The sequence below is a fragment of the Eleutherodactylus coqui genome, chromosome 7 (assembly GCF_035609145.1).
Source record: "Eleutherodactylus coqui strain aEleCoq1 chromosome 7, aEleCoq1.hap1, whole genome shotgun sequence".
Classification (NCBI taxonomy): Eukaryota; Metazoa; Chordata; class Amphibia; order Anura; family Eleutherodactylidae; genus Eleutherodactylus; species Eleutherodactylus coqui.
Window position 1 is genome coordinate 3,200,347 of NC_089843.1, and position 22,098 is coordinate 3,222,444.

The 22,098-nt window shown below is 50.1% G+C and overlaps 1 protein-coding gene across 5 annotated transcripts in view; it reads left to right on the plus strand.

The window, feature by feature from the left end:
- LOXL3 (lysyl oxidase like 3) overlaps positions 1–20,733 on the plus strand; it is a 114,831-nt gene extending 94,098 nt beyond the window's left edge. For 4 of the 5 annotated variants that reach the window (XM_066572787.1, XM_066572789.1, XM_066572790.1 and 1 more), the window contains 8 exons: positions 4,877–5,031; positions 7,816–7,983; positions 9,897–10,056; positions 10,137–10,380; positions 10,548–10,663; positions 12,199–12,335; positions 12,440–12,551; positions 20,209–20,733. In XM_066572787.1, the coding sequence (XP_066428884.1) occupies positions 4,877–5,031; positions 7,816–7,983; positions 9,897–10,056; positions 10,137–10,380; positions 10,548–10,663; positions 12,199–12,335; positions 12,440–12,551; positions 20,209–20,282 (1,166 nt within the window). In that variant the 3' untranslated portion in view covers positions 20,283–20,733. Of the gene's footprint in view, positions 1–4,876; positions 5,032–7,815; positions 7,984–8,714; positions 8,871–9,896; positions 10,057–10,136; positions 10,381–10,547; positions 10,664–12,198; positions 12,336–12,439; positions 12,552–20,208 lie in introns of all 5 variants that reach the window. The other variant, XM_066572788.1, reaches the window with a different exon arrangement.
- Positions 20,734–22,098: the final 1,365 nt, after the last annotated feature.

A 22,098-nucleotide genomic window follows, 5' to 3' on the forward strand; every position in this document is an offset into this window, starting at 1 on the left:
TGGGGAACTGCAGCATTGCCTACAACCAAAAACACGCATGGCACAACATGGGATAGGTCAGCTCTCACCAAACTATTGGGAAACTACAACTCCCAGCCTGAGGCTGCTAGAGCATGCTGGGGGTTTTAGTTTCCAAAAAGCTGAAGAGCCTAAGAGTAAAGACCCGTGTAATAGAGCATGACGTGATAGAACAATGGCGCCTGGAAGGATACCAAACCCAACTGACATCAAGTCCTTAAAGGGGACTCGTACAACTGCCCATCTATTGGTAAACCCGATGTGTCTGGGCCGTGGCCCTCCATACTGACCCACTAAAGGATCTGATGCTGTTCTGTAGATTACTCTGTGAGGTCCCCTCAAGCCTCCGGAGAGGACAATGGTGCCACATAGAGAAGGAGCAGCTGTGGAGCCCCATCAGATGCGGCTCACAGAGGATCTTGGGGTTTTGTCTCCCTGACAGGATGGATATTAATGTGACATGACCAACGAGCAACATCTGGAAGTCATCAGCGTTGGCCCGTCGCCTGTGAGTCTGATCCCGGTCTGTAATTAGCTACACATGTGAAAGTGAAGTCAACGCCGAGTCCAGGATAACGAGCCTCCTGCAGCATGGTCATAAACTCCAGCCGGCTGGGGACCAGACGAGGCCAGAGAGAGGCAGAACCTGTAATATCGTCCCATAAACCAGCAAACTGAAGAGACAGGACAACTCTTCACAGCCTGTAGAGCCACCGCATCATGCAGAGGACAATCACTGCGAGGAGGGCGGCACTAAAGGCGGTTTCAGCGTTCTACAACAGTTGCTGAACAGATGTAGAAATCACAGTTCACAATTAGGACATCTCGGTGGGACTCATGGGGTGTTTGTACAATCCACAGCCCAAGTTATCTGTAGGTTCCATTACTCCCGGTACTCACTCTCTCTCCACTGGCAACCACTCACATTCTCTCTTCTTTTTGCTATAACGTGGTCTCTCTCTCAGCACTCTGCAGAAGCACCGAGGATTCCGGGTTTGAACGGGCCTAGGTTGAGCACAAGGAAGTCGCTTGACCTCCTCCATGCTCCGCACACCGATCTGTCCATTGTCCGTGTGGCTTACTCACTATCTACCAAACTTCTCCACTCAACTCCCTCCTTGCATTCTTTGCAAACACATATACATAACACTATCACGTGACCACAAACGATACACATAACGTTACATTTTTCAGACATGACCAAGCCATTATCTCTTTCATGCCTGCAAACATCCAATACACATATCTTGATGCATCTACAGACAAGACACTGACAAGACAGTGACACAAGGCAGACATGGAACATTCTGGAGGGGCCCCCCTAAGTATGGGCCACCACAGTTCCCCCCTACTTAAGAAAAGCCGACCCCAGCGACTCTTAAAAACAGAATAATTCCCAGAGTGGAATTCCTCAGTGTTCTACCCATTATCACTTTGAGAACTAACAGTCTAGGATAGTGTAAGCAGAACCGTTGCACAAACTCCCTCTTTGGCTACTACTCAGAGTTAACCCATCCCAGTGTACTCAGACTATCTGGTATCTCATTTTCGAAGCAAAGCCGTAATACACGACAGCGTGTAAAGAAGTGGTATGGCCAAACCCATTTGAGAAAAAGTATTGCTAGGCTGGACAGAATCCAGGTTGCACTAACATCTTGCTATGGGGCCTTTACATAATTATTCTCCCCAAAGACTAAAGAAAGATACAACACTGTAACTAAACATGCGAATAAAAAAGGGTGACTGGTAGCCTTGAAAAATATGAGGAAAGTGGTAAGAACATCACTCCTCTGAATCTTGTGAAGGGTGGTAGCATTCAGTTAATACGCCCAACGGAGCTGACTAGAGAAAAATGATAATAAGGCTGCGGCTCCTGCGACAGATAAGACGGCAGACAGACACTGGTGCATTTAGTGGATAGCAGGGAGTAGTGTCTAGACCTCCTGTCTCACTCAATCATGTCATGCACACACACTTGCTTGAATACCATAACCTTTACTTTGCAAACGCCCTCCTGCACAATACCGTAAACATGATAAATAAGGCAGTTCAGTCATTTACATTACCTTTATGGGCAGGGGATAAAATAACTGAAGTTCTTTTGGGCAATAAAAGGGAAAGAAAAACTAAAGTCTCAAAAACCGTCCTGGAAACGAGGGATACATAAAGTCTCGCTAACACCAAGTCCCTGAAAGGGCTGGCTCTTCTACTTCGGAGTCCGTGGTGTAGCCTGTAGTTGTAGCATTGCTCCCCCAGGAATGGATCCTGATAGACGAGCAGTGAGGGACGAGCTCGCAAGAAAGTACTCGCTCCACTGTCCTCGGATGCGCTGTCCTCCCCAACGGTGCATGGCTTAAACAACTGACTGCCGCTGCGGTGCCGACACGTTCATGGGACATGGATCCTCCTCGCTGGAACTGCGATGCGCCGGAGAGCCAGGGAGCGCCACTTTGGTCCTGACGAAGCCTTTGGGAGCCCAAATGTCCTTCCTTGAGGCTTCTCAGCAGGGGCGGTGTAATGCCGTACTAACGCTGGGCCACTATACATGCTGATTCAGAATCTGCGCTGGAAGGAAAGGAGCAACACGGGCGGTTGATGCGGCCCCCGCGATGCGTTTACCGCACATGGAGTAGCTCATTGGATTTAGGCCGGTAGCACACGGACGGGTTGGATTCTGCATGCGGGAGCCTGCAGCAGAATCTGACCCCGGCCGGCGACCCCACAAACCTGCTGTTTACGGCAGATGACTGCGGACGCTCGCTGGTGGTCAGGCACAGTAGAGATTTTTATTGAAAATATTTGTCAGTTGCGGACGGCGGCGGGTCGGACAGGCCGCGGGTCGGACGGGCGGCGGGTCGGACGGGCGGCGGGTCGGACGGCTTACATTGACTTCAATGAGAACTATCCGTGCGGAGTCCGCACAGAGACAGAGCATGCTCACCTGAGCGGACGTGTGAACGGGCCATTATTTTAATGTGTGTGGAATATCGCGGATCATCCGTGCCAGCGACAAGCGCAGATTTCACAATACAAATCCAGTCATGTGAGACCGGCCTGGGGCTAATCTGTGCGCAGTTTGTGGAAGCACCGAATGCGAATCTGCGCCTAAACGCATGGATTCTGCTGACAGGAAACAGTCGGTGTGTCAGACAGAAGACTCTGCGTCCAGCGCCAATCCGCATCGTAATCCGTGCAAGAACTGCGGCTGAATCTGCCTCAGACTTGTACCTCCAGTTGCCAAGAAACCACGTGCAGATAAGGGTACCTTCACAAGGGCGACAAAGCGGTCCCACTAGCAGAACTGTGGAGTGACCCCTACTGGGCAACAGAGAGATAGAAGCAGACAGGAAGTGTGGATGCGGTACACAATTGTATGGCGCACTGGCCCCCGGGACGTGAACTTTAGATTTGTGCTGTGGCCCCTGTAAGAGTCAGAGAGTAATACACACAGATGGAGGACGGCCAGAGAAACGCGTCTCTGTCCTGTGGGACCGCTGCGATGACGTAAGGAACGTGCGCTGGAAGTGGCTCCTGTTACGGTATACTACCCTTGATATAGCAGCCCGGGTGCCCTAGATCTCACCCACAACCGCTGTCCCTGCCTACTTGCCTCCACTCCTGGCTAACCGCAGGCGGGCAACTGGGCGGCGATCCCTACTCTCACTAGGGACCGAAAAAGGGACGCTGGCGTACCTGGATGGAAAGGGTAGAATACTGACAGAAAAGGCAGATGTAAATAACCAACATGAACAATACTAAGCGGAACTGAGGCAGATGGAAAAACCTGGCGGACAATAGCAAAGTATAGCAGACAAGATGACAGAGGCAGGAGACCAACAGAGGCAGACTAGCTAGCACACTGAGGGAAACCAATAACTGGCAGTGATTGCACGTCTCTGCCCGACCTTTAAACAAAAGCCTCCGGCCAGGGGCGGAGAGAGGGAGACAGCCAACTCCAACAGAAGACAACAAAAGGGGGCTTGTGCACGGCAGCTGCACTCACAGGTGCGCGCGCCACCAGCACCACACTGCCCACACTGGCCGGGCACCTGCGCTCCCGGCAGCCAGACAACAAGCTGGGGGGACACGCCCCGACCGTAGGACCCCGCACACCGCTGCCCCCGGAGGGCCACCAACTGCCACAGGGTAACAGCTCCTTCTGCTACGACACACACGGTGCGGTCACTGCAGGACCATGTTAGCGAACCGCAATGTGGCGCTCCAGTGCAGATGCAACTATTTGGAGCGCGGCCCCATCAGAAGGCAATGCAGATCTCAGCGTAAATGTGTGGGTTGGAATTTGGCGTGATTGCCTCGTTAAACTTGTGGTCATTCCAGGGAGTCTCCGCGAGGATCGGTACCTGAACCTCCTGCGGATGACTTCCTGGATGATCCGCCCCATCATAGTGGAAGGAGCGGCTTCCAGCACGCTTTCCTTCAGTCCTAGCCGCGGTCCCACGGGTCTGCCGTACCATCGTGTCGCACATCCACGCCGTGCTATGCAAGTATCTCCCTATGGGACCGCAGTACTGGGATGCCTGAGCGATCGGCCTTATTGCTACACCTGTACGCTGCACCCCTGGGGTCTCCAGTGCCTCATCAGTCTCCATATGTAGGGAGCGCAGGTACGTCTCACAGGGCGCCGCCGATGGATCACGATGAGGACTGAAAACACGGAACATGTGTAGAATTATGTCCAGACTGAAACCAGGATGTGTAGAAGCTCCACAGGACACGCCGTCTTCACGGAGAGGCTATGTAGCCATGAGGCCACACGTGGGCGCCGCATGCAGTCTGTCACATATAGGCACTTCATACATTTCGCTTCCTCCTAATGGTGTTCGTTCCTCTCGGACAGGTATGGGGGCCATTCACATGAACGAGGTCCGCTGCACTGGGAACGAGAAGTCCCTCCTTGACTGCCGGTACAAGAACATCACAGAAGAGGACTGCAAGCACAGCGAGGACGCCGCCGTCAAGTGCAACAGTCCTTACATGGGCTACGAAAGAACGGTCAGTACGCCGCGTCTGCCCTCTGAGTGCATGGGGGGTGGATGAGACGGGTGATGGTGGCCGCTGTACGAATGAGACGCACGATGTGGTCAGTGTAGAGGATTGCCCCCAGGGACTTCAGTCCTTTACAGTCCCTCCCTTGTCTGAGCCCCGTACAGTCCCGCTGCTGGGGTGCCCTGTACCCCATGTTGTATCAATCCGTGATCCGATATTGGCGACTGTCCGTGCAGGATGTGCAGCCATTCTGGGCTCTGGGGTCCGCGGTGACCTCGTTATTGTAGATGATATATACCTTGGCACCTTCTGGGCACAACACATTGATGCCAGTCTGCACCCCAAACCAGTGGAGACATGAGGCCTGGAGGGCATGACAGACCCCATTATGGTGCTACTGATGAGGAGGGCTGTGATGTCACTCTCTGGCTGCCCCTGGGGTCTGACGCTGTCCCTCCACACAAGTGGCGCAGTATTTGGCATCCATCCCCGGTACACGGGTCGCATCATATTCCTGCAGTGGTGGTTTCTTCTTCTGTTCACTTTGTATGGGAGAGGCTGGAAGTCCTTTGCAGAGCGGGCGCCCTCATCGCCGACTGTCCTGGATGGAGACCTCAGGCGGCACATAGCAGCGACGGCGCGGAGGAGCCCCAACATGGTCATCTGGAGGCCGGCGATGGACGCCAACATCCAGCTACGGTGACGTACGAGCGGAGGAGGCAGCACATCTTCATCTTCACTCAAGATCTCTGCTTGATGTCAGTGACTGGAAGTATTCTTGTCTCCATCCAGAGACTGGAAGGTGATGATCGGCGCCCGCTGGCACACTGTAACGAGTCCTGCCCCTCAGCTGCAAGCAAGAATGTTTTCATTCAGCAACTGCGAGAACAGATCTTTAAATGTGGAAGAATAGAGAAGCTTCACACCATGTTTAACCCCTTGCTGGCGCGGCTACCTTGGCCATAAGGATAAGATGATTATTGGGGATTTTCATCTCCACTTTTCAGAAGCCAGAGCTTTTTTATCTTTTCAGCCATTTTTTCTTTTTACTATTTTTTTTCGAATGTGTTTTTTTTAACAAAGTGGAGGAAGTGTGCAAAAAGGTTTATTCTTTATTTATATATACATTGTTTAGGCCCCTGTAGGGGACTTGAACCTGTCATCCTATGATCACTCTGATAATACACTGCAGTACTCATAGCAATGACAGGCCATGGCAGACCTGGACCATAGTCTGGTGACTGGTTGCTGTAGCAACCTTCTGGTCCTCCACAATTACATGGTATCAAAGAGGCAGCGCCCTCCCTGTGGTTATGGCATTTAAGGGTATAGCAGCGGGGATCAGTACTCTCATCGATCCCAGCTGTTGTGGTGGCAGGCCGGCCGTAAGCATATGTCCATTTAAGAGAACCCTTTCTCAGTTGGGACATATGTTTATGTTCTGGGGCAGAACGGGGTTGATGGGGTTGTCTATTATAGAAACAAGTCCCTACTGGGAGGTCAGCAGGTAGAAATGTCAGTCCACTGCCGCAGATCAGTCCTAAATGATCGACCCGCTCTTGGCCTACAGGACTAAAGGACCAGCAGTCAGGAAGTCCCTCTGCCACCCTGCCAGTATGTCACATCTATGGCTGGTGACGGGCGAGCCCCCTGGGGACGTCGCGGGGCGCTCACATCTCAAGTGGCTTCACATGGGCAGATTTAGCATTCCACTGTAGAGCCGGAGAGGAGAAGCCTGGAGGTCTCCATTTTAATCAACTTTAGTCTAATGTACATGGATGCCTCTAGTCTAAAGATGTGTGGTCACTATGCATCTTGCACCTCATCCATACATATGTAGATATAGAGGAGGTAAGGATACCAATATATAGCTGGCCATATACTTCTAATGAACTCCCCATACACATGGCCAAGCATCCAGGTGGATCCAAGAGGTAACGGGAGATAGGCCACTGCTGGACGCCTCTGTCCCCATTAACATCCTCTGTCCCCTTCCAGACCCTTCTGTCCTCCTGGTTCCTCCTTCAGACCTCTGTGTCATCTTCTAGACCCTTATGACCTCCTCCAGACTCCTTGGACCATGCTTCAGACCTCTCTTATTCTTCAGACCCTTCTGTCCTCCTCAGTCCCTCCTCCGGATATTTCTGACTTCCTTTAAGCTTTTCAGACCTCACTGTCCTCCTCCAGCCTACACATTTGCCATGTCCAGCCAACATATCCTGTATGGCCACTTTATATGTATTACCACTAGAGATGAGCGAGCATTGCCTTTAGCGAGTATCTCCCCCGCTCAAGACTGCAGGTTCGGGTGCCGGCGCGGGGGAGCGGTGAGTAGCGGCTGTCAGCAGGAGGGAGCGGGGGGGGGGGGGGGGGGGGGGAGAGAGAGGGAGATCTCCCCTCCGTTCCGCCCCACTCTCCCCCGCAGCTCCCTGCCCGCTCCCGGCACCCGATCCTGCAGTCTCAAGTGGGGGAGATACTCGCTAAAGGCAATGCTCCCTCGAGCAATTGCCTTTAGCGAGAGTATACTCGCTCATATATAATTACCACCCATCTAGACATAACACGTTCTGAGTGAAGCCGCCAGTAGAGTCAGGCTTCTCGATATGTGACCCCCCATTAGGACACATGGGGATTTATCGTCTGCATTATACCCCCATATTCTATGGATGAATCCAGCAATCTGGTCCCCTCTACACATCAGGTATTACATGCAGAATAGCGCCCCCCAAGTAGGAATGAATTGTCCTCAGAAATTCCCTAAACTGATGTTTGTTTTATGTTGGATATCAGATCCGCCTGGCAGGGGGTCGAAGCCAGCATGAGGGGCGGGTGGAGGTTTTGTGGGAACCTCATGGAGAAGAGCGCTGGGGCTTTATTTGTGGAGAAGGTTGGGGAACCAAAGAGGCCGCAGTTGTCTGCCAACAGCTGGGTCTAGGATTTGTCAGCAGCGCCTTGCAGGTATGTATTATGTCCTGGGCCATATGGTGTGATGGGGACATATAGAGGAAGGTATACAGATCATACCCAGCAGTGTCATTGTAAATGAGGCCTCCACCGCTTTGCGTTACCTGAGTTTCCACCATTGTGCCATTACTAACCTCAGCTATGACTGCTATCGTACGCACAACACCTCTATGATGGCATCCCCTATTCTCTGTCCTTAGATATTCATTGGGTTCAGAAGGAGATGATTTCGATGGGGCGCCCCTATCAGTTGTAGGGTGTCCACTGCCAGGAACTTGGCCGATCCACCGAGCACCTCTCGTGGCAGGATAATCCCAGCAGATGTGCATGTTCACATTCTCCACGCCTCTCATGGAAGCCATTCTCACTGGTGCCAGGCCACTTTGTCATTGGCCACATTGTGCTTGCTTCGGTCACATGGAGTCTGTGTGTGCTGGGTTTGGCTTCGGCCCTATATGTGCTCCACTCTGTCATGCGCTTGTCCTGGTGATAATTTATGGCTTCCGATATGTTACTGCATGACTTAAACCCATAAACCGGTCTTGTATTAGAGGCGAGAGATCTTCATGTCCGCTCTCACCTATGTAAATTGCTGCCACCGCTACACGATTGCCGCACCGTGGAGCAGACTGATTCGTTCTTGCATCCAGTTCTCTACCTTTGTCTCATGTCTTCTCCTTGTCATTGTGTGCCACTGCCTGCTGCTCCTGGGCTGACCCTATCAGATACGCATTATCGGGGGGCGAACAAAGTTTGAGGGCCGTGTGGAGGTGAAGGCTGGAAACACTTGGGGCTACCTGTGCAGTGATGGCTGGACTACTAAGGAATCAATGGTGGCATGTCGGCAGCTTGGCTTGGGGTACTCTCTGCATGCGGTGACGGTATGTACAGCAGAGTCTCAACTAGATGACACTGTAGGAATGTTCATAAACAGGGTGTAGTGTAAGAACGACAGGTGGTGGCATACGCTGTAATACTAAATGCCCCTGATGCTGAAGGCTCAGCACTGCAGTCCACATTACACAATGTTAGTCTCCAGCAACTCAGAGCAGTACAAATAATAGAGATTGTAATGATATGCCAGGACGGTATGTCCTCCCCACACAGGTACTTGGGTTGGGACCATACGTCCTCCTCATACATGTCTATGGGTCGGGGACATACGTCCTCCCCACACAGGTACTTGGGTTGGGACCATACGTCCTCCTCATACATGTCTATGGGTCGGGGACATAAGTCCTCTGCACGCAGGTACTTGGGTTGGGGCCATATGTCCTCCTCAGACATTGCCTCGAATGAAGGTCACACTTCCTCCTCACACTTGACCTCAGGTCAAGGCCATACATCCTGATTCCTCACATATGCTCGGGTTAGGATAATATGTCCTTCTCATATTTGTCTACGGGTCAGGGATGTAAGTCTTTCCCCACACACATCTTTGGGTAGAGTCTGTATATTCTTCTTAGGCATGTCCTCAGATCGGAGCTGTTGTATCCACCTCACATATGTCCTCAGGTCTGAGCCAGATGTCCGCCTCACACGACTATGGGTTGGGGGTGTATGTCCTGCCCGTATTCTTGGGTTGGAGCTGTACATCCTCCACTGAGACAACCTCGGGTGAAGGCCATACGTCCTCTTATTAGGACCCCATGTCTACAGGTTGGGGACATAAGTCCTCCGCACACACATCCTCGTATACGGTCCATATGTCCTCCTCACACGTCTTCACGTCAGAGCCATACATTTGCCTCACACACGTCCTCACCACGTAGTAGAACTCCTTGCAGCACTGCTCAATAACATGTGTCCCCCACGTAGTGGTTGTCCTCAGACATGTTGGGTAATTCATACGGTCTGTATTGGGTGTTTCTTCCTCTCTTGCTGTTATCTGTCACTTTTCCACTCAGGAAACCTGGTATTGGGAAGCCAGCAACGTGACGGAGATGACCATGAGTGGCGTCCGCTGCAGTGGCACAGAAATGTCTCTCCAGCAGTGTTCCCGCCACAAGGCCATCAGCTGCAAAAACACTGGCAACAGGCATGCAGCGGGAGTCATCTGCTCGGAGAGTAAGCATCGCCTCTTCCAGCTTTTATGTTTTGTGCGCAGTTTTCCAGTGTTGTCCTACTGCCCCTTCTGTCATCTGCAGCCGCCTCGGACCTGGTCCTACACGCACCTCTTGTCCAGGAGACGGCGTATATTGAAGACCGTCCGCTACACATGTTATACTGTGCAGCTGAAGAGAACTGCCTCTCCAGCTCGGCCCGCCATGCCAACTGGCCGTACGGACACCGGCGCCTGCTGCGCTTCTCCTCCCAGATACATAATAACGGGCGAGCGGACTTTAGGCCCAAAGCTGGCAGACACTCCTGGGTGTGGCATGAGTGCCACGGGTAAGTCTTGCTGAGCTCTTCTGTAAGTATTCGGCCCCTGGGAAGAGTCCCCATTACCTCGGTGAGCAGTGGCCATCTTGTAGGATATTACAAAAGAGGGAATCTGGTAAATTCCAGTATATGGCAGAAGCCTTGTGGGTCTCTTCTCATGGACTCTGTCTCTACAGGCATTACCACAGTATGGACATCTTCACTCACTACGACCTGCTGACACCCAACGGAACCAAAGTGGCTGATGGGCACAAAGCAAGCTTCTGCCTGGAGGACACTGAGTGCCAAGAGTGTAAGTGCCAACCAGTCCTAGAGCTGCCCGAGAGCTCCGTGCTCTATGCCATCATAAGCCGTGCCCACAGGACCTCAGCCCGGTGGCCAGCAGAGCTGAGACACTGATGCCTTCTATCCAGTCTGCATGGATGCCTACCGGAGGACCATCGTAGAACGCCGCCTTCTTTGTAACGCACGGTCTATTGATGCATTGGAGCCCCCCTTACACATTAGATGGTCAGCCGCTCCCACCGGAAGCATTGGGTACAGCTGACATTTATCCCTTGTACGGCCAGTTTAACCCCTTAATGATGTGACCCTTTATCTTTTTGTTTTTTCCTCCTCATTTTCCTCAATCGTAATTCATTTACTTTTCCGTTCGCGCCGCTGTCTTTGAGCGCGTTGTTTTATGTGGGACGGGTTGTATCTTTCAGTGGTGCTACTCCATGTACCAAGTAATGTACTGAAGAAAAAACACGCAATTCTGCCATCTATGTGATTTAGCGGCGGACGCACTGCGACAAAAATGACAACTTAATTCTTTTGGTCAGATTGCGATGATACCAGATTTATAATTCTGGGTTATTTTCATAGAGCGCACCCCTGTGGACATGGGTCCCACATTTCTTTTTTTGTTTTTTAACTTTCAGTATCCTTAATTTTTTTTATAATATAAATCTTTATTTTCCATTTACTTTATTTTTAGTCCCCCTAGATTCGAACTTGCAATCATCGATTGCTTCTATCATACACTGCAATACTTCAGTATCACAATATACGTTGTTTGTGCCGGCCACAGGCCCATCTTAATAGGCAGAAATACATGGCAGTCTCTCATGACAACCATAGGGCACCTTGCAGTCTCATCGCAGGGGGGATGTCTGGGACCCCTGAAGTTGGATCAGGGCATTTAGATGCAGCTGTCAGAATTGAGTGGCATTTAAAGGGTCAACAGCAGCGGCCGTCACTGATTGCAACTGTGGCAGCCCGGTGTCAGCTGTCAAATGCAGCCAGTAGCCGCTGTGCATGGAGTGGGATCAGCTCATAATGCTGCTCCCTACAAACCCCGACACAGGATGGTGTACATGGATGACCAAAAGCGTCAACAGGTTAAGGCTGGACATTGACGGCCAACTCCTGCTGCCACGAGACCCTTAGCTAGGGATGCCACGGGTCAGCCACTACATAGGACTGAAGTTCCTGCGGAATCCAAGACTTTTGCAGTTTGGAATGTTTGTAGGCTTCTATCAGAGGAGAAGTGAGGCTAGGGGAGCGGATGGAGAGCACCTCGAGGGTGTGGAGAGACTTATACACCATGCAATGCTCCCTGGGAAGAAGTAATGGAATAAGGGTAGGTGGCGCCGTGGAGGCATTATCCCACCATACATCTCACTGTAGTGAGCCCGGACTCTGTATACCTCTCAGGAACGGCCGGGCGTATATCCCTTCACGTCAATCATTAGAACCACGGCGCTCCATCAGAGTAGGTCTACATAAAATAACCCGATTGTCTTAGGCTCCGCCCCCTGCGCTCACCATGCTCTCTCATTGCAGTGGTCAGTAAGAGGTATGAATGTGCCAACTTCGGAGAGCAGGGCATCACCGTGGGATGTTGGGATTTGTACCGTCATGACATTGACTGTCAGTGGATCGACATAACAGATGTAAAACCGGGGAATTACATTCTGCAGGTGAGAGCTCCCTGTAGTGGCCCCTGGGCTCGAGGGCCCTGAGCTGGGTTGTCTGTGTCCCGCACATGGTACAAGGCTCATCCACGTCTCTCTTTATCCATAAGGTTGCGATTAATCCAAATTTTGAGGTGGCGGAGAGCGACTTCACCAACAACGCCATGAAATGCAACTGCAAGTACGATGGGCACCGGATCTGGATCCACAACTGTCATATAGGTGAGGAGCCGATGCCCCACCCCCGCGGAGCGAGGGCGACCTGGAAAGTGGGCGCAGAGAGGTGATTGGTTGTAATGATGGTGTAGGCAGAACCCTCCCTGGATGAGGCGCCGCTACACGGCCGATATCAGGAAATCTGCTAAGCATTAACCCCTTAGTGACGCAGCTATTTTGGTCCTAAGGACACAACGATATTGGGGAATTTTCAACTCTACTTTTCAAAACCCTTAACTTTTTTATTCCTCCGTCCCCACGGCCAGATTAGGGTTTTGTGCGTGACGAGTTGTAGTTCCGATCGGTACCATTCTTTAGGTGCGTATAATGCCTTGTAGAACTTTTACTCATTTTTGGAGGAAGAGAAAACATCAGTCCCCCAGCGCTGTTTGTGTTTTATTCCTCTTCGAGTTAATCTGCAGCATAAATGACGGGATGAATATCACCGAGGGAATCACTAAAACATAACTTATTAAATTAAATATCTCAAGCGTGATCCTTTATTACTGTTCGCCTCCAATTAAAGGGATGGGCGTTACAGACGAGGGAGTCCGTACGGATACTATTTATGAATGTACAGAGATCAGCGGCAGCCATATAAGTATGGTGCACCCCCTATGGTGACAGTGGCACATCTCATTGGTGTATTGCCATGAGTCAGCCCTATAGTTGTATACAGCTCCACATAAAGCAGTCCCTATTGTTGTTATTGGTTGGAGCTGGTAAAGAGATAATACCACTTAGCAATTTTGGGGAGCAAAAGGTAATGTCATGTGTGGTATGATGGGCACTAAAGCCCCATATCCGTAAAGAGGTAATGTCATGTGTAGTATGACGGACACTAAAGCCCCATATCATTACACCCCGAGACCAAAATTAGAGCATTGCTAGTATGGTCCTTTGTTTAGTGAAGCGGTAGATCTAAAGACAAGGTCCGTCAGAACAATGACCCTCCCAAAGGCCTCCTCAGTCCTATATGCAGCCGACAGATGAAGGCTGAATCTGACTGCTATCATACAAATAGGTGCAACCAAAAGCGGCTATAAACAGTTGAACAGAAGGGAATTCCGTGTGATCTGAGGTCCGACTATCAGGGACTGTTATAGTCAGCACCACCATCAATCCATGAGAAGCCTGATATAAGGTGGAGTGGACACATGTTACATGTCCATCAGATCAGTAAGGCTATCATGAGTGTAACATCACCCCATCGACGCGTTTCAGCGGTCACTGGTGGTATAACCGCCTCATCAGGATGGTACACGTGAGGTATAGGACTGAACAGCCCGACCATGAGCAGCCATGGTATGAAGCTTGAGAAGGAGGCTTATAAAGCGCTGACCCCGCCTCCCTGTTAGGGGCTCGTCCCTCCTGCTCCAATCAGCAAAGCTCAGTTCAACACATAGCCTTGCCGAGATCCCGCGATAAAACGGGATTCCCGCGCATGCGCCGTGCCGCCAGCGGGTCCGGGACGCCAACCACTGCCAACCAGGAAACTGGAAAGCAAAGACAGCGTCCAGCACCATGGCAACGCTGCGCGCGGCCCCTGGGTGAATTGTGAGGGCGATATGCATAGATCTGGTGTAAATAAAGCATGGGACAAACGGAGCAACACATATGTCTTCGTACTATAATAGCTGGTAGGCGATATAGAGCAACCAGAGGAGATACTACGGGTCAGACTAAGGTGGATACAACGCAGGAAGAGCCTAAATGCTATTTTGGATTAATGAGTGTAATCAATATGCGCATAAACTATATGAAATGCATTACAGTGACTATATTTATATCACGGTGCATCCACAATATGGAGGTATATACAGCTGTATGATATGCAATATTACATATATTAGGTCTTATGGCGATATATGACTCATAAAGCCATATAGAATGCATTATAGTGACTATTTGTTATATATCACAGTGCATCCACAATATGGAGGTATATACAGCTGTATGATATGCAATATTACATATATTAGGTCTTATGGCGATATATGACTCATAAAGCCATATAGAATGCATTATAGTGACTATATTTATATCACAGTGCATCCACAATATGGAGGTATATACAGCTGTATGATATGCAATATTACATATATTAGGTCTTATGGCGATATATGACTCATAAAGCCATATAGAATGCATTATAGTGACTATTTGTTATATATCACAGTGCATCCACAATATGGAGGTATATACAGCTGTATGATATGCAATATTACATATATTAGGTCTTATGGCGATATATGACTCATAAAGCCATATAGAATGCATTATAGTGACTATTTGTTATATATCACAGTGCATTCACAATATGGAGGTATAGCTCAGCAAGTATATACAGCTGTATGATATGCAATATTGGATATATTAGGTCTTCTGGCTATATATGAATCATAAAGCCAGATATTTAAGCGCTGCCAGTCACCTGCATAGAAAATAGTCTATTGTAGAACAATAAAAGGCGCATGTAACACTCAATATATATATATACACCTGTAGTATCTAGATAAATGCCGCAAAGGAGAGACAATCGTGTAGTCCCTTGGGACTACTACATTCCAGACGATGGATCCAACGTGTCTCCTGCAACAATAATCGGTCTCGGTTCCCTCTTCTCCCATTCTCCCTGATGACCTCGATGCCCTGAAATCTGATACCCGTAGGGTCATTGTTATGCATTTCACGTATATGAACGGCCAAGCTGGTATTATCACCACGATTTACATTGCCAACCTGTTCCAAGACTCGTCTCCTCAGCTCACGGATGGTTTTCCCGACATCGTCTAATGGACACGGGCATGTGGCTTTGTAGATAACGCCGCTAGATCGACAGTTTATAAAGTCCCTTATTTGGAATACCTTTCCTGTGGTGGAACTAGTAAAGGTATCTCCACGCCCAATGAATCTACAGGCCTTACAGCCCACCCTTAGGTAGATCAGAACCCAACCATGTTCTAGCTGACAACTTAGGTGGGAATAAGCTATGGCCCAGTCGATCTCTCAAGTTACGTCCGCGTTTACATGTGATTAAGGGTTTACCAGGGGGATGTGTCGCCAGGTCAGTATCTCTCAGGGGGATGTGTCGCCAGGTCAGTATCTCTCAGGGGGATGTGTCGCCAGGTCAGTATCTCTCAGGGGGATGTGTCGCCAGGTCAGTATCTCTCAGGGGGATGTGTCGCCAGGTCAGTATCTCTCAGGGGGATGTGTCGCCAGGTCAGTATCTCTCAGGGAGATGTGTGGCCAGGTCAGTATCTCTCAGGGAGATGTGTCGCCAGGTCAGTATCTCTCAGGGAGATGTGTCGCCAGGTCAGTATCTCTCAGGGAGATGTGTCGCCAGGTCAGTATCTCTCAGGGAGATGTGTCGCCAGGTCAGTATCTCTCAGGGGGATGTGTCGCCAGGTCAGTATCTCTCAGGGGGATGTGTCGCCAGGTCAGTATCTCTCAGGGGGATGTGTCGCCAGGTCAGTATCTCTCAGGGAGATGTGTCGCCAGGTCAGTATCTCTCAGGGAGATGTGTCGCCAGGTCAGTATCTCTCAGGGAGATGTGTCGCCAGGTCAGTATCTCTCAGGGGGATGTGTCGCCAGGTCAGTATCTCTCAGGGAGATGTGTCGCCAGGTCAGTATCTCTCAGGGAGATGTGTCGCCAGGTCAGTATCTCTCAGGGAGATGTGTCGCCAGGTCAGTATCTCTCAGGGGGATGTGTCGCCAGGTCAGTATCTCTCAGGGAGATGTGTCGCCAGGTCAGTATCTCTCAGGGGGATGTGTCGCCAGGTCAGTATCTCTCAGGGAGATGTGTCGCCAGGTCAGTATCTCTCAGGGGGATGTGCCAGTATTTACTGATCATGTGTCTCACTTCACTTGACTGATCATCAAATGTACCGATTATTCGCATCTTACCATCCGTACTAGTTCTGTTACAGGTTTGTAAGATTTGGTCTCTATCACAGCTCTTCGCATACGTATTGGCTCTCTCCACCACTTCCGTCGGGTAACCCCTATTGATAAATCTGTGACTCATCTCTTGTGATTTAGCAGAGAAGTCACTTTCATCACAACAATTCCGACGGGCACAAATGAATTGTCCCTTGGGGATCCCACGCTTGAGCGGTAGGGGATGGTGACTCTCCCAATGTAGTAGAGTATTCGTAGCTGTCTCTTTGCGAAAAATAGATGTTTCCAAGGATCCATTTTCTGTCTTGGTGATAAGTAGATCCAAAAATGTGATTTTATGAGTATCAATGTCAGCCGTAAAGAACAGACCGAGGTTGTTTTTATTTAGATGGTCAACGAATTTACGGAAATCCTCAACCTCTCCTGTCCATAATATGAGAATATCATCAATAAAACGCACCCACATATCCACATGGGTGGTCCAGTTCTCATTAGTCTCACTAAAAACGATGGTCCCCTCCCACCAGCCCAGGTACAGGTTAACATAACTGGGGGCACACGGGCTCCCCATAGCTGTACCCCTGAGTTGGTGGAAGTGCTTCCCCTCAAAGAGGAAGTAGTTTTTAGTGAGAACAAAGGACATAAATTGAAGAAGCATGTTGTTATGTTTCTTAAGGTGCGTACCTCTCTGTTTAAGATAGAACTCGACTGCTTTAAGTCCCCCTCCGTGTGGGATGGAACTATACAGAGCCTCTACGTCCAAACAGGCTAGCATGGTATTGGGAGAGACAGAGATCCCCTCAAGCCGTTTAAGGACGTCAGTCGTGTCCTTAATGTACGCTGGGAGGGCCTCCACAAACGGTCTTAATAAGATATCAAGGTACGTACTAATCCCGTGTGAGACTGTCATTCCCTGCGACAATGGGTCGGCCTTTTAGTGGACTTAGTCCTTTGTGGACCTTTGGTAGTCCGTAAAATGTCGCTACTTGAGGCGGTGAAGAATAGAGGAATTGGCATTCTTTATTATCAATTAATTCATCCTCTTTCGCTTGTACGAGGATGTTTTTCAATTCACTAAGGAAGACATGAGTTGGGTCTGTAGCAAGTATTTCATAGTTTTTTCTATCAGAGAGGATGCGAAGACACATTTCTCTAGAAGTGTCTCGATTCATCAGGACGATGTTGCCCCCCTTATCAGAGGGCTTAATGATGGTATCTTCATCTCTCTCCAGAGCAGCCATGGCTACCTTTTCCACCGGAGTAAGATTCTGATGTTTATATTTCTTAACTCTTGACAGTTTTTCTAGTTCATCGGTAACCATGGATTCGAATATATCAATATATGGAGAATCTCCGGAAGAAGGCAGGCTCGTGTTTTGGGGTCTCAGATTGGTGAACGGGCCCTTACCAGGGTCTCTCATAGCCTCCTTTTCCAGTGATTCCAATACTGCTATTGTATCACGATCTTTCAGATCAACCCCTAACTCAACACACTTTTTTCTGTCCTGTATGGCGTAGTATTTCTTCCAGCGCAATTTACGCAGAAATAAAGCGATGTCTTTCGTCCATTCGAATGAGTTACATTTTTGGTGGGGGTAAACGACAGTCCCTTTTTGATAACGGATTCTTCCTGTGCTGTCAAAGTTCTGGATGACAGATTGATAATTTGTAATTCATCCTCTTTATTAGATGTTTCTGCGACATTGGACATACCAGCTTCTATTATCGGGGGTGTCCTTGGGCTGGTTGGAATTGTGCGGTTTCGGTCATCCCCCGATTCCTCGTCATGTAGTGGGTTATAGACTGTCCTAAAAAATGGCTATCACCTGTGTTACCCCTAGCTCTACCTCTGCCCCTCATTCTGTGACCCCCTCTACCTCTTCTTCTATCACTGTAGCCACCTCTTTTAGAGTGTTCGCTTTCCGACGAACTCATTTCTGTTTCTGTTAATGGTCCAATTTCATATACACGGTTTTCTGTGAAATCTCGTAGATCTCGTTGGTACTGGTGATGTTTGCGTTCTTTGAGAAAGCCTGTGTACCTTTCCATGGTCAATTTTAGGGAATTTTCTCTCTTTTCACAATCAGCTTCCGCTGAAAATTTCCTCCCTTCTTTTATTAAATCCTCCAAGTTCCTACTAGATTTCTCCAGATCGCTCTTTTCTTCTTCTAGTAACAGATTCAGGAGTCTTAGGGAGCTCTCTGTGGATTCTCTTTCCCATTTACTCATGAACTCAACACTTCTGAGTTTAGGGGGTGGTAAAAGATGGATTCGGAGCCCCCGAGGTACAATTTGGTTTTGCAGGTAGTTGGTAAGTGCCTGGACTTCCCACCACGTTTTCACGAAGTCTTTATATGCTTTTGTTATATTTTTAAAGGCCTGATTGAGAGATGTAATGTGTAAATGTGGATCTAGCTCCTTGTCTGAAAACACCGTTTTCGCCTCCATAAGCCAGGAGGCTGTACTGATACTTCCGGAGAGGAAGCCTGCCATAATATAGATCATACTATTTATGAATGTACAGATCAGCTGCCCCGATGTAAGTATGGTGCACCACCTATGGTGACGATGGCACATCTCATTTGTGTATTGCCATACAGCCGATCTCTGTACATTCATGAATAGTATGCGTGAGGACTCACCCGTCTGTAACGCCCATCCCTTTAATTGGAGGCGAAGTCATAAAGGATCACGCTTGAGATTTTTACTTTTATTTAATACAAGTTATATTTTAGTGATTCCCTCGGTGATACTCATTCCCATCTTCAGGGTCTTCCTCTGTCACAATGACAATAAATGACGGGATACATGTTTTCGGGGGTCTGTACTATTAGAGAATACCAAAACTATATATTTTTTAGGCTTTTGCACAATAAAAACCTTTTTTGGATTACTTTTTCATTGCTGCGTTCCAAGTCCCGCCCTCTTTTATTTCCCGTGGCGGGCGCTCGGTGGGGGCTCCAGGGATTTCACATGGTGAATGGTGGTTTTATTGGCACTATTTTGGGTACACATGGATTTTTTAAAAATTACTTTTATTGCATTTTTGTGGGAGGAAAAACAAACCAAAAACCCCCATTTTGGCTGTCTGTTGTTATAGCATTTGGCGCACAGGATAAAAGTGTGTGCAGTTTATTTGAAGCTCATGACTGATCGCTCCATACCAAATTTTTAAAAATGTAAACAAAGACAGGAAACTGCGCAATAACCATTTTTATTTTCCATTTTTTATGCTTCTGTGGGCCACGTGAACCTGTAATCTCATGATCGCACTCATAATACACTGCAGTACTCCTCACAGCAATCACAGGCCACGGCAGACCCGGACACCATTGTCTGGCTACCATGGCAACCCATCAGCCCTCTACGATTAAAAAATGGCGGAGAGCTGATGACGTCACATGCTGCGATCAGCCGCGGGGAGTGATGTTCTCACCGATCGCTGCGGTCAATCACAGCCAACGCCTGCTGCAGATGGCACGGAGTACGCTTCTGACTCCCTGCCATCCATAGGGTGTAACTGTATGGCCATTTTTGGGAACCACTTCCCACCCAAGAAATATATTTACATCTTGGGGTGGGAAGGGGTTAAACATGTTGCCCCCTGGAGCCAAAGCTGTTGATGTTCCACCTTCCCGTACAACTTCCTGCATCACCGGGCCGCCAGCGATACATGACTGTGTGAGCTGGAGGTTACACGGACCACGGGCCCCCATACCATAAACACCCGTGTGACGCCATGTTGCATCTTGTGCCGTTTCAGGTGACGCGCTCAGTGAGGAGGCCAACAAGCGGTTTGAACAGTACAGGGGACAGCTCAACAACCAGATCCTTTAACCCGGAGCGCTCCTTCCCCTCCCGCAAGCATCCTCCAAGTATCCCAGCCGAGAATCCCCCACGCGGTACTTCACGGGAGGATCGGATACCATACGGCCACTGCGGGTGATGTGGGGGTCCTCCGCCTGGACTCATCTCCTGCTGTTCACATAGCTGCAAAGATGGAAAGTGAAGCCGGCAGCCCGTATAGAAGGGGCTTCTTCTCACCGCTGACCTGAGACGCCCGTGAGGAGCCCAAGGACTGACCGGGACCTCAGCGTCTCTACAACCCGTCCCTAGAGCTGAAGATCTACACAGACTGCAGCAGGCACTCGCGGCCTCCAGTAGGCGCTAACACAACATTGTTTACACCGTGTCACATGACCGGCTCCTCGCGGCGCTCTCACAAATACAGGGGGTTTTTAATACTAAAAGTTGTGGGTTTTTCTTTTATAAATTCTTCCATATTAAACTGGAGCCTGGCGCATTACTGACACCGCCACGTGGCAGCAGGACGCCGTGCCATACATCACACCTACAGGCACGGCGCATTACTGACACCGCCACGTGGCAGCAGGACGCCGTGCCATACATCACACCTACAGGCACGGCGCATTACTGACACCGCCACGTGGCAGCAGGACGCCGTGCCATACATCACACCTACAGGCACGGCGCATTACTGACACCGCCACGTGGCAGCAGGACGCCGTGCCATACATCACACCTACAGGCACGGCGCATTACTGACACCGCCACGTGGCACAGGACGCCGTGCCATACATCACACCTACAGGCACGGCGCATTACTGACACCGCCACGTGGCAGCAGGACGCCGTGCCATACATCACACCTACAGGCACGGCGCATTACTGACACGGCCACGTGGCAGCAGGACGCCGTGCCATACATCACACCTACAGGCACGGCGCATTACTGACACCGCCACGTGGCAGCAGGACGCCGTGCCATACATCACACCTACAGGCACGGCGCATTACTGACACCATCACGTTGCAGCAGGACACCGTGCCATACATCACACCTACAGGCACGGTGCATTACTGACACCGCCACGTGGCAGCAGGACGCCGTGCCATACATCACACCTACAGGCACGGCGCATTACTGACACCATCACGTGGCAGCAGGACGCCGTGCCATACATCACACCTACAGGCACGGCGCATTACTGACACCGCCACGTGGCAGCAGGACGCCGTGCCATACATCACACCTACAGGCACGGCGCATTACTGACACCATCACGTGGCAGCAGGACGCCGTGCCATACATCACACCTACAGGCACGGTGCATTACTGACACCGCCACGTGGCAGCAGGACGCCGTGCCATACATCACACCTACAGGCACGGCGCATTACTGACACCGCCACGTGGCAGCAGGACACCGTGCCATACATCAAACACCTACAGACACGGCGCATTACTGACACCGCCACGTGGCAGCAGGATGCCGTGCCATACATCACACCTACAGGCACGGCGCATTACTGACACCGCCACGTGGCAGCAGGACGCCGTGCCATACATCACACACCTACAGGCACGGCGCATTACTAACACCGCCACGTGGCAGCAGGACGCCGTGCCATACATCACACACCTACAGGCACGGTGCATTACTGACACCGCCACGTGGCAGCAGGACGCCGTGCCATACATCACACCTACAGGCACGGCGCATTACTGACACCGCCACGTGGCAACAGGACGCCGTGCCATACATCACACCTACAGACACGGCGCATTACTGATACCGCCACGTGGCAGCAGGATGCCGTGCCATACATCACACCTACAGACACGGTGCAT